The 13093-nt window shown below is 43.8% G+C and overlaps 1 protein-coding gene across 1 annotated transcript in view; it reads right to left on the reverse strand.

Annotated features, from left to right (window-relative positions):
* Window positions 1–3308: 3308 nt before the first annotated feature.
* Window positions 3309–13093, reverse strand: part of LOC306778989 (phospholipid-transporting ATPase ID-like) — a 29134-nt gene continuing 19349 nt past the window's right edge. Inside the window, exons 8-28 of the mRNA XM_079270729.1 lie at window positions 12798–12868; window positions 12526–12608; window positions 11930–12088; window positions 11661–11749; window positions 11337–11530; window positions 11044–11252; window positions 10789–10832; window positions 10311–10476; window positions 9910–10098; window positions 9669–9813; window positions 9097–9262; window positions 8917–9028; window positions 8594–8699; window positions 8366–8501; window positions 7956–8139; window positions 7461–7684; window positions 7024–7107; window positions 6679–6924; window positions 6433–6571; window positions 6090–6220; window positions 3309–5712 (exon numbers count right to left, since the gene is read on the reverse strand). Coding sequence (XP_079126855.1) covers window positions 5383–5712; window positions 6090–6220; window positions 6433–6571; window positions 6679–6924; window positions 7024–7107; window positions 7461–7684; window positions 7956–8139; window positions 8366–8501; window positions 8594–8699; window positions 8917–9028; window positions 9097–9262; window positions 9669–9813; window positions 9910–10098; window positions 10311–10476; window positions 10789–10832; window positions 11044–11252; window positions 11337–11530; window positions 11661–11749; window positions 11930–12088; window positions 12526–12608; window positions 12798–12868 — 3207 coding nt within the window. The 3' untranslated portion in view covers window positions 3309–5382. The remainder of the gene's footprint in view (window positions 5713–6089; window positions 6221–6432; window positions 6572–6678; window positions 6925–7023; window positions 7108–7460; window positions 7685–7955; window positions 8140–8365; window positions 8502–8593; window positions 8700–8916; window positions 9029–9096; window positions 9263–9668; window positions 9814–9909; window positions 10099–10310; window positions 10477–10788; window positions 10833–11043; window positions 11253–11336; window positions 11531–11660; window positions 11750–11929; window positions 12089–12525; window positions 12609–12797; window positions 12869–13093) is intronic.

A 13093-nucleotide genomic window follows, 5' to 3' on the forward strand; every position in this document is an offset into this window, starting at 1 on the left:
GTTAAACAATGTGAGGCAAGTCTGGTCCTGGTGCTGCGTTCAGGGTTTGTGGGGAATTGGGGTATTACACGTTGGAGCGCTTCCAGTTCTATGCTTTTTTTTCGTATATTAAACAACGTTGACACATAACAATCACCAGTGGAACAAAACCAATGTCATGCTGTATTATATATAAACTGGCTTTGTTTGCTTCAAGAAATTGTAGCTTTATCGAGGAAGCCGTAATTACCGTTTTTTGACTTGCCTTAAACGCAGCATCGTTGTGTGTCGGCTGGACGAGCTGCTCTTCGGTCGCAGGAGGGCAGCAAAGCTTTCACTTTTATTTTAATCACAGGTTAAACAGATACTTTTGTGCTGAACATTTTTTCTTGTCATTAAAATGTGAATTGTAATTCAGTTCTTTATTTTTTTATTTTGGAAAATATCATATCTATAAAAGCAAAACTACCCAAATCATTTCATAATGAATACAAGATGTCACAGCAATACTGCATGCAATATTAATAGTTCAACTAATAATTTTTTTACTTGTAAAATTTAAGATAATCAACAAATGTTAGACATCTTGAACTCCCAGCATTATGACGTATTCATTCCCACACAATGTATGAATTACACAAACATTCATCTCATATTTGTATTGTATTTAATTCGATTTTCCATTTTGCATCCTTTAGTTCATGAATATAACTTCTTGTTTTTATAGATTTGATCTATAACGTTTATTTATAAAGTTTGTCCAACCGACAAAATGTCTTATATTTTATAGAAATTCTGGCTTCGTAGGGATGAGTTATATCTGCCAGAATAGAGCCATGTTTATTTTCAAGAATTGATTTTAGCGTTGTTAGACAAGGCGCTAACCCCTAGCCCTTTAGCTTTTAACTTCACTTTTTCACTGACGTTAAAGTTAAGAATGGCATCACGTTTGAACTTTAGTCTCCAAAACAAATACTTCTCTCAATGTTTTTGGAGGAAAAAACAAAAGATGCAGTGATCTCGAGTTTTTAAGCGAAACATTTCACAAACTAAATGATTACGAACAAAGATGGAGGGTCTGTGTACATCTTTAAGCTTTTAATGTATCTTGTACTGTATAAATCATATTATGAGGAACTATTTCGTTTGGTTTTCTTATGTAATCTAAATTAAACTAGTAACCAGATTTGTTGGTTTGGACAATCCTGGAAGCTTTTAGCTCATAACATCACACATCACAGAGTCATAACATCCCATTTCAGTAGCTTCACATCAAACCAAGCTTAGTGTGGTGGAAAAAAAAAAGTCAGATGATCTCAGGTTGTGAGGATAAATGAGCCATCCATTGATCTATCTAAGCAGCTTATCCTCATTGGGGCTGCGGGGGGGCTGGAGCCTTTCCCAGCATGCATTGGGGAAGAGGTAGGAAACACCCTGTCAAATGAGCTGAGAAACCAACCTTCCAAATGAGAGCGCGAGGCCCCTGCCAACCTCTCGCTCTGACACTCATTATGACTTTGATTGGTGTTGTTCGTGCTTGTTCAAGGTGAAGTGAAACGGTGTTTCCATCATATCTGCTCTGCTCCCCTTCAGACGGTTCACTAAATAAAAGTACTCCAGTACAAATAAAAGCCTAAATTGAAAATGCAATGTAAAAGTATTGTTAGCAATATGTACAAGGGGTGAAATAGTTCTGAAAAAAGCCCTTCTGAGCGAGAACAATATCGTAATATTGAAATAAAGTTACTTGAGCGTATTTACTGCTGTCGTTCTAATTTGAGCGAATATGTATCGTTGGGTTAACCTTTAACAATGTATCATTTATAAGATCATGAGTTTTGTATGATAAATCTTGTAAAGTGAACTAAATCTGTCATGCAGTGTCGTATAAAGTACAATATTTACCTCTGAAATGTGAGTACAACTTTTAAGAGGCAAGAAATGTAAATGCTGAAGTAAAGTACCTCAAATTTGTACTTACAGGTAAACCAAATAATACAGTATATTGTAGATAATGTCGACCTCCTTGCTGTGAACACTAAAGAGCAAACCTGAATCCTACTCAGGTGATTCCCACGTGATCTAATTGGTTACAGGTGTTTTTCACAGGTGCATTCTGGGAGCAGGTGATTAATGATCGAGTGTTGTATTTCAACGGCATCGTTTAGCAAACAACACACGCAGGCTTTCCGTTGTGAATGGTGTGTTTAATGTGGATATGTGTAGTTATTTAGGGTTTAACAGTGACTGTGGTTTCAATAATTATGTCACAAGTACCAGTTTTTGTGTCTTGGCAAATGCAAAACAACGTGTAATAAATATCCACAGTCGCGTTCCAGCACAATGACATTCTTTCAATATTACACAGTAATAATAGGAAAGATGAGGCTGGTGTCGGGTGGTTTTTGGCTGCTGTTTAAAGGTTGTTACACCATCTGCTGGTGACGAGCTGCACTCATCTGACTGACTCGTTGCTCTGCCAGAGATTCTGGTTTAATTAGACAAAGATTACGTCACAAATACAGTTTCTAAATATTACAAACCGTATTTAATCTTCTGATTTCATCGCAAAACTAAATCCCCTATTAAATAACTGATGTCTACATTCATACTCACTTATCTTCTTTATTCTACTGCCAGACTTTAGATTTTATTTATGTAATCATTAATGTTGCCTCATAATAAAACTCTACCTTTAGCGTGATGTCTTTTTCTCTTTCCAGCTCTGTCAGAGATGAACACACGGGTGGATAGATACGTGAAAGCCATTTTACGCCTTTCTTTTTAACGACATTTTGCAGATTATCAAGAACTGCAAAGTGCATTTCACTTTATTTATTTATGCTGGAGATGAAGAGAGAATAATTACAGATTACAATACAAAGTAACTGCTGGAGAACTAAAGCATGTGGTGCAGATTACTTTTCTAAAAGCAGAGCTATTATACTCGGTTGTCAAACATTTAAAATTGCTCCACCAAGTTTAATGTGTGCACAACAGAGTCCTGCAGGGAAACAAACGGACCAGATTAGGAGCAAACTCAATTCTGATGAGCACATTGGTGTTTTTTAGTTAACGGTTTGACTTTGAAGAGAAAATGCAAACAGCAGTCAATTAATTCAACGTTTAAAGCATTTCTGAAAGATGAATAATGCTCCTGGGTCTCAATAAAGCCACGACAGTTAAACATTTTGATTTCAGTTTTAGAAACACCATTGAATTACAACAGAGAAAAACTTGAGATAAAGAATTGGAAAACTGCATCTTATTCTTAATTGAAAAAGGGTAAAAAACAATAAAAAAAGAACAAAAAACAAGACAAGGCAAGACATCGTTGATCTTTTAGATCTTTTTTAATGCAGTAAAAACCTTTGAGTACAAAACGATACAAAATATTTATCAGAAAGAGCGGAGATAAAAAAAAATGTATATCTTTTGTCATATTTGAGAAACAGTTTCAGTCTTCAGGGATATAGATATATAATGACAGTAATATATTTATAAATATCTTACGTTCTCATTATTGCTACAGTTTACTTTGAAAGGTACCACAGGACAACAGGAGAAAGACCTGAGTGGGCCGGGTAGTGGTCACTCTGAATGAGCTCCGTCTGCATCGACAGTGCAGACTAAGCTCTGATTAATGGGACTCAGAGGCTACGATTTGGACAAAATGTGTGAAGCTGCCGCCTCCTGTGATCCGTGTGTAAGCAGCGCTCGCAGGTTGCTTTTGGTGAAACGGGCCCGAGTACGATGAAAGCGTTCACGCCTGAAACTACAGCCACCAGACGTTTCCTCACAACACTGAAGACAAACAAGAACACCGGATGTTAAAAGAAAGAAAGAATGAACACTTGGGTCATATTTAATTATTGCAGCCACGGTCTTACGAACATGCAGTTAATGTTCCCTCTGCTTATTCAAACTTTTGACATATTTTTTATATAAAACCTGACAGTAAAATAACAACTGGTACAAACCAGCTTCCCCACACTGACCTCCAGGTAAATGCAGCTCTAGTTCAGGCAGGAAGAATATTCAGCCTTTTATCTCTCAGACATCCTGCCTCTCATGACGCTCACTCATGATATAAAAATCTTTGGCTCACCACCAGGGTTAGTGGGCTACCTAGTGGGCTAGTACATTCAAGTCTGGGCAACAAGTGACTGAATCGCATCGTGTAAGAGCATCTTCATGGATACCACGAGACATGGAAAATATGGGCGGCTATCAAATATCACTATTGTCATTTAAAAACTAATTCTATCACCACGGCGTACTTTGCAGTGTGCGTGTACAGTACGATAAACCTCCCAAACGCAGGTAGATGTGGTCGATTCTTCCTCCAGCAAACAGCTCGGACAACGTTTTCACGTCCGTGTAGTGGGCGCAGACCGTTTCTCTTGCTGGTTGATGACGTGGAAATGTGCATTCTTCTTTTCATCCGTGTGGATGCTGAATATGGTCACTCCAGGTGAATTTAAGACACATTTCGGTGTATTTGAACTACAAATGCTCTAAACTGGATCTAGACGTGATCTGGTTTCATTCAGAGCTTCACACTGAGGCACAACTACTATTCGATTTCTTGATTTAATCTACAAATCTGTAAAACTGATTTTCTCCACAAAGACTCACACAAAAGCACCAGTTAAAATGTTGTGTTTACCAGAGATGTGCTCACCAATTACTTGGAAATAAGTCAAAAAGCATTAAAAACAACTAACCGACTAAACAAATCTGAGTCAGCTGAGACCAAAACGACCGATTACTCGTCTAAGAGGGAGGGCTGCAAATACATTTTTTCATAACTTCTTCTCCTCTCGGCCACCGAGTTTACGGCACATTCGTGATCTTTCAAACATTCTCCCGCTATCATGTGACGCTGACAAAGTGCTAACAGCTAACAGCCAGACAGGATAATAAAATGCTTTTAAAAAAAACACTTAAAAGTACAACATTTAAATATTCTTTTGCAGATTGGCTTTGCTGGTTGTGTCCTCTGTACAAAGGCCTGCTGTGCATGTGGACTCCCAGGGAAAAGGAAGTCTGGGCAGCCTGTAAACATGACGACGCTTTGTCCTCCTCGTGCAGCCAAAATGTTTCCCTTCTGTGGTTGTTCCGACCTGAAAGTGAATCACCTCTCTGAACCGTGTCAGAAAGACGTCGTCTGCATGAGGCATGTTTCACATGAACACTCGTGATCTGAAGGAAGAGATCCCTCAGGAGGGGCGACACATTTTGCTGTGGTTCCCTTTGATAAAAACTATTACAAAACAAAACGCTCGGAGCAGAAGTCGTGAACTTTTCTAACCTCGCCGAGAGACGGATCAACGAACCATCTTTGACGTGAAGCCCGAGCAAGTTCTTCACGGTAACAGATTAAAGTTAACCGGCTGTCCGTCAGAGGGCGGGATCTCTGATGGTCCTGTACATCTGCAGCGACGTCACCTCCACATCCGGGACCTTGGCGTTCTGGGGGCGTCCCGTCGGGCTGTAACCGGCCGATCGTCCCATGGGGCTGAAGCTGGTGGTGGTGCGACCCGCGTGCACGACACCTGAGGAGCGCGACAAGGCGGGACGCCGCAGGAAGCGGCCCGACGTCACCAGGTCCCCGTAGCCCTGCGCGTGCGAGAAGGCGTAGCCTGAACGCCGGGAGCTGGTGCGGCGGATGCGGGTGCGGCGAGGCAGAGGGGGAGGGGTGGCTTTGGCCTGTCGCACCTTGAACATCACCTGGAAGTTTGGGCAGACAGTGACGTCATATTTCTCCTATTATTACTACTGCTACCTTTACTGTTATTATTACCAGTCTATTATATCCATATTTGTATTAGTCGTAGTCATATTTCTATTATTATTAGACAACTGTCACTGCAGTACTTTGACACTGACGAAAACTTAAAAACATGAAGATTCTCAGGCAGGTTCTGGAGTTATAAGAAACGTCTTTTCTTTCCATCACTGAGCAGATCTACGGATTTTTTATTGCGATTGTAAAAGTCACAGTGACAGAGGAGACCAGCCTCTGCACGACTTCTTGAAAAATCAAACAAGTGCAGCTTTATCTTAGCGAGCACGCAGAGTTGAGCGTCGAGTGTAGAGAAGTGTACCTTGTCGTTGATGGTGGGGCAGAGCTGAACAAACAGGAAGCGGCAGGTAACAACAGGAAGGACACACAGGATGGAGGTGAGGAGGATGGTCAGCCAGATGTTGGGCTGGTTCAGAGAGTTTCGGGCTGTTCCTGGAAAAACACACACATTGTACGTTTGTCGAGTGCAAACACACCAAACCCAAGCATAATTCAACTCATTCGAATTATGCAGCCACCTTTATTCTGACAAAGCCTCGTATAGAAGAATGAACAAAGCTTTTGTTCAGAGCAGACATGCATGTGAACACCGGCGGAAACGTGGAAACACGTCTTTATGTTGAGTTTATGAGGTTGACACTCACCTATGAAAGGGAAAGCTGCCGGAATCGTGAGAAACATGCCGTCACTGTACATGGTGAACGTGACAACGAAGTACATGGCCAGACTGCCCAACACGAAGAAAGTGTTCACCGCCGTCCAGTAAGACATCTCAAAGCCCAACTGCAGACGCGGAGAGAAAACAAACAAATATGAGTCAGTCTGGTTTTTAAATTCTAAGTCTGAAACAAAAAAGAAAAGATAAAAATAAAAGAAGGTTTTCCTCGCACCTGGATGGTGACGGCAAACAGCAGACACGTCTGCGTGAGGAGGGCGAAGGACTGGTAGTCGGCGACGTCCCTCCCGTCGTCCCTCACGGTGTCGTGCATGGCTGCGTAGGGGATGAAGAAGAGCACCAAGGAGCTGTAGACGCTGTGGAGGGCGCACTGGAAGAAGGCCTTCTTGCTGAAGTACAAGTTGAGTTGACCGGGAACGTAGAGCTTCGGATGCTGGAAACTCCAGGCGTCGTTCACATCCTGACCAGCAGGGAGAGACAAAGAGGCTGTGTGTTTATGTTTTCTGCTCCGTCAGCGCTATTCCTGGTCTAAAAGGTGATCATTTAAAGTGTATTTTACCTGATCAAACAGACTCATTCCCAGTACAGGTAGTGCCGTGTACACCAGGTTGTAGAGTGTTATGAACCACTCATCATACACCGTCTGAAAAGCAAAGTCACAACTATTTTAACAACTTACACAATCTAAAAATACTTCCTTACAAAACAGTTCAGCATTTAAAATCCTAATTTCAGTCCCAGTGAAATGCCAACATCTACGTCTTTCCAGTTTCAATCCTGAGTCCATGTCTTAATTCATTGTTTTATTTATCTCTTGTTACATGCAAAAGTCAATGAATGTTTCTCAGGTCAGACTAAATAAGGAAATTGAATCATTCAGTCCAACCATAAGGCCGGCCCCTTCGTATCTTCCTCTAACCCTCATTCCCCTTATCACAGTCCTTTCTCCTCCTCCCTCACCCTCCCTCCATCATCCTCCCTCCCTCCCTCTCTCACCTGAGCAGAGAAGCCGCAGAAGAAGGCGTACCAGAAGTGGACGAAGGTGAAGGTGAAGTTCTTGTAGAAGAAGTAGCGCAGGAACTTGCACATGCGCAGGTAGGACCAGCGGCCGTGCACCAGCAGGAGGCGCTGCAGGAAGCGGAACTGGGCGAAGGAGTAGTCGCTGGACAGCACGGCCTGCATGCCCTCCTGACCCGAGATGCCAACTCCTATATGAGCCGCTGGGAGGACAAACAGAAGAAGAAGAAAAGGCTGTTTGAATTTCTCTCAATCCAAAAACTACATGAGTAAAAAGTCTTAATATTTGCTGTTGGTGAACTAAATTTCAGTCGCTTTGTTTCTGGTTTCAGCGATGACCTATACATCCTAATCCTGCAATTTAAAACTGCATTAATCCATTTGTGGCCACTAGGGGGGGATGTCTGAGTCGATAAACGGATCATCAAAATAGCTGCCAAATAACTGTAACAATCGAATAATCTCTAAATTGACCTTTGATCATGCTGACGTCGTTGGCTCCGTCTCCTATGGCCAGTGTGACCGCCTGCTTGTACTTCTTGACCAGCTCGACCACCTGAGCCTTCTGCAGAGGAGTGACCCGGCAGCAGATCACGGCCTTACACATGCACGCCGCCCTCAGGAACTCCAGCTCCATGCTGCACTCCAGGGCGTACGCCTGAGGGAACAAGGGGGGGAATAGGGAAGTGATGAGAGGCGGGAATTATACAAGAGCTGAAAACGTGCCGACCATTATCTACCGTGGGTGAGACGCTGACTTTGGGTAATTACCTCATACAGCCCCACTTCAAAACACACAAACGATCCCTTTAAGTAATCGGCGACACAAGTCAGTGAGGGCAGTAAGAGCATGCGCTGTAATTAGGAGACATCTCACGGCGTACCAGGCTGTGTCCGTTGATGACCAGGCCGTAGTCTCCGTTTACCACCTCGTCTGGGATCACTTTCACACCTTTACCCAGAGTCCTCTCTGGCAGCAACACAGAATCCTCCTCTGGTTTCATGGAGGTCAGTGCATTTCTGAAAATATGTTGAAAGAAAAATGGATGGATGCATGGAAACATTTCATCATCAGCTGAGTTTCCTCATGTTCAGTGTAAACGTGCTCGGACCTGAGTTCCTGCCTCACATCCTCCGGTGAGTTTCCCGAGACGACGAAGACCTCGTTCATCTCCTCCCGCAGTAAGTTGCACGAGTACCCGATGTTTTCTGCAGTTTCTGTAACACAAATACTCAACATCAGTCAGCAGACAATGATTCTGCATGCCGTGGGTTACCTGCTGCGTTACTTATGACACTGATGTAAAGCTGACATTTTCAAAGCTACAACAAGATAAATTAAGCACAGATGTGCGTCGACAGATAGGAGTTGATGCAAAGATGCAGAAGGCCTGAGCAGCTGTATGTTTTGCTCATAATATTCGGAGTTGTGTACCTTGCTTGTCACCAGTCAAAACCCAGATTTTGATGTCGGCTTTGGACAGCTGCTCGATCGTCTGAGGTACTCCGTCTTGTAACTCGTCTTCTATGGCTGTTGCTCCAAGCAGCTGGACACAAACATTCAGATACATAACCGACATTCAAATGTATAAAAATCCTTTTTTTTTTTTCCTACCAGCAGATCCTTCTCGATCTCCTCGTACAGCTCGTCCAGTTTGCCCTCCCGGTCGTCCAGCGCGGTGCTCGCCTCACGGTGGCGCTGTTTCCACTGGCTGAAATACGCCTCATCCAGATCCTTGTAGGCCAGCGCCAGAGTCCGCAGGCCCTCCCCCTGCAAACTCCTGCACATCGGCATGCACATACTTATACAGATGAACGCTTCACATGCAGGTTCACATGTACAACAAGAAATATATACTGGCAATAAATATCACATACATAATCCACATTTTAATCTCTTTGGTTTTAGAGATCTTTAAGGTTTTACTTTTCAAGAACTGAAATCAACCTCAGCTAAAAACTCAAAAACTCCGCTCGCAGTCCCCAAACTGTTTTTTGGATCATATCAAACGATATTTTCTTCGTATTACCTCAATCATTTAGGCGAGTACAAAAGATATTATCATTATTATTATGAAACCCAAGCATTCCAACTAAATTATTGATGCTTCCAATGCTTCCAGGGCAGCACGAGGTTTTAGTGCGACTCCTCCGCGAGGAAGAAGAAGAAAGACAGAGAAGTGTTACTGACGTTGAGGTGCTCTGTAGTGACGTCCATCAGCTTGCTGCAGGACTGATTCCATCAGCTTGCTGCAGGACTGATGCAGCCTCTCGTAGATGATCGTGTCTGCACCTTTACAGTAGAGAGAGAGCTTCCCCTCCGGACTCCTAACTGAGCACACAAATACACACAATGCAGCTGTTTGAGAACAGTACGAGTTATATAGGAACCTTTATTGTTATGATATTGTTCCCATTATCAGCATACCTATGACGGACATCCTCTTGCGGACGTTGTTGAAATCCAGGATGGCCAGGAGTTCGTAGCTGCGCTGCTTTCCCATTTCCACGATGGAAACGCTGTCTGGTGTTCGTGAGCGGAAGACAAATCCAAAGTTTCTGGCTGCCGTCACCAGAGCGCCCTCATCCGGAGACTGGGCCAGGTAGAAGAGCTCCCCTGGAGGAGCAAAGAGGTCGACGGAGGACGAGATTTCAGGTAGGCGGGTCGAGCTGGTGATTTCTGGTCAACACATTTTATATTTAACCCAGTGATTCTCAGAGAGGGGTGTGTGGCCCTCTGTCAAGGGGGTCCGGGAAATAATTAGCTAGGAATTATTGTTAATAATTGTGTCGTATCATCAAAAAGTGCATATCCACGTCCCTCCTCACCTTCTCTCTTCTCCTCGGCCATGACGGTGTGGCAGAGGGCCAGCAGTCTGAAGAAGGCGTGGACCTCCGGGTTCTCCAGCTTCACCGCCTCCACCAGCGCGTGGTCGTGGAATATGAAGCGGGGGTCAGCCAGCTGGTTGAAGGAGAAGTCCACCGTCTCCGTGTGCTGTAGAGAGAGAGAGAGAGAGAGCGAGAGAGAGAGAGCGAGAGAGAGAGAGAGAGCGAGGGAGAGAGGGCGAGAGGGAGAGCGAGAGAGAGGGAGAGCGAGAGAGAGAGAGAGAGAGAGAGAGAGAGAGAGAGAGAGGACAAGACGGAGGAGTGAAAACGAGGGCGCCTCATCGACATGATGTAACCTTGCGACAGGAATTGGTAAATGCTCTTCAGTTATTGTTGATGACGCGATGATAAAGTTGTGAACAGAAAGGGAAGCTGTGGAGTACGTAACACCAACAAATCACCTAATTTGCCAATCACTCACCTCAGTGATTTCTAGTCTTTGACCTGTGTAGTCGAACACATCCCCTGAAAAGAAGAGAACGAAAACGGAAGAAAAGAAACATAAATGAACCAGTTACATGATGAATATAGAAGAGACACACTGTTTTTGTTGTTGGGATACATACAACTGTTCATATTGTCGTTATATTTCTTCACGTTTTATATTTTCTGGTATTTTTCCTTGTTGATATGACAGAATTTAGCAATTACCAGTGGGGTGTTTCTCGAATCTTACCGTAGGATTTTCCGTTGATGGAGCACTTGTTGAAGGTCATGATGTTCTGGGTGAGCGTCCCTGTTTTGTCACTGAAGACGTACTTGATCTGTCCGAGCTCCTCGTTCAGTGTGGTGGTGCGAGCCTCGGCGGGCGTGTCGTTGCGCGCGTAGTACATCTTCCTGTCCCAGTCGATGTAGAAGCTGTTGCCCAGACGAATGATCTCCACACTGCCGTGAGACGCAGGTACAGGAATTAAAGAAAGAAGCAGATAGAATCCGGTTGGTTTAGTTGCTTGCGTTTCCTTTTGCTACCTGACGTAGAGAGAGATGGGCACCACGGTGTTGAGGATGATGACGTAGGACCAGAAGGTGAGGAAGGCGGAGAAGCCGGCGCTGTTTTCATCTTGTCTGGGCAGGAACACCATGAACTGTGAGCCCTCGTTCAGCTCCCAGAAGCAGTTTCCTATCGCCAGGATGGCGCACATGAAGGCCAGGAAGCCAAAAATCTGCACGTTTTGGACAGAATTCAGAGGTCAAAGGGCGGTCCATCAAGAACGACACCTGAGCTGAAAGGGACAGGAAGTTAAAAGGAACAGTTTGTATAAAAAATAATAAAAACATCATTTCAGGACTCACACAAAGGACGAGGACATTCATCAGGCGGTCTATGCTGGTCCTCTTGAACGTGCTCTTCCCACAGTTCTGCATCAGCTTCGTCTCTGGACCTGCAAAAAAACAAACCAGGAACAGAAACCAGTAGGTCATCATCTTCGCTCATTTCTTCCTCTACTTGAAGTGAAATAAGAGTCAAATCAGAAGCTTCAAGTTCTGTTCTTCTCATCTCTCTCCTAACAAGGTTCCACGGGTTCCCTATAATTACGGGTCCGTGAGGAATCCTTCCCCACCTCCAAACAGCACCAGTCCAAAGCACCACTCGGTGTTCCTCAGGGTGCAGCCTCGCAGCAGGATCTTCTCGTTGTCCACCGGGTATTTCTGGCCGGCGTACGTTAGCGTTCCCGTGAAGCGGTCCAGGCGGTTGTTGGGGGGTTCGCATCGTACCTCGCCTTGAGAGAGAGAGAGAGCGAGAGAGAGAGAGAGAGAGGGAGTTATGACCTATTAAAGCATGTCTGCATATCAAGTCAAACTTTTTGTAAATTGCAAACAGCAATCTTAGTAAGTAGAAGTACTTTTTTATTGAGTTGTCTTCTAAATCTTTGGTGTGATTTGTCTTGTCCTGGTTGTACGTTGTGCATGTACTTTATATCCATAGAAACCTGCATATGCTACCTGCCGAAATCTGATAGAAAGCAGGACGCTGTTATCCAGGTTTCTGAACATTCTGTGTCGCTTACACGAAACGGAGAGACCGAGATGGTGAGAAATCAGGACACAAATGCACACAGATGATCAGACACCGTGTGTTTTTATGTACTGAGCTCGCTTGTAATTGTAAAAACAAACTGCTATAAACGAGCAGTTGGTTGTGTTGTAGCAGTCTTACCGTTGAAGTCTGCTAGTTTTTCGATATCCTCTCCCAGGTCTCCTGTCACGGTCAGGGCCTGTCTCACCTTCAGGTTCGTCTCTCTGAGGAGGAGGAGGAGGAAGAGTGAGGGTGATACAGTCGAGACAAGGAGAAGAAGGAAGAGAAAGTGGTTCAGAAGAGGACGAAGAAATAAAAGAGGACAAAAATGAAAGACAGTGAAGGTGTGACTACCTGTCGATGGGTTAATTGTTAAAAAGAGCTCAGTGACGTGACACTAGAAATAGACTGACCCATCCAGTTCTGCCGTCTCGATGTAAACCAGGTTGAGAGGTTCACTGCTGGAGAGCAACAGGAGGTCGGCCTGTAATTACAGATTCATCACTCAAACCTGTTTGTCTTTCTGATCAACAAAACATGAGTGTTCTTGTTTATCACACTATTGGAGCCACATACTACATATGAACAACGGCCCACATATTTAGACTACCGCTGCATGCAAAGATCTGAGATAAAAGCAGCGATTTCTAGCACTATAATAATAAAGTAAAGTTATAATTACTTCCTTCCCTTATCTTTAATAGATACA

The sequence above is a fragment of the Melanostigma gelatinosum genome (assembly GCF_949748355.1).
Source record: "Melanostigma gelatinosum genome assembly, chromosome: 6".
Classification (NCBI taxonomy): Eukaryota; Metazoa; Chordata; class Actinopteri; order Perciformes; family Zoarcidae; genus Melanostigma; species Melanostigma gelatinosum.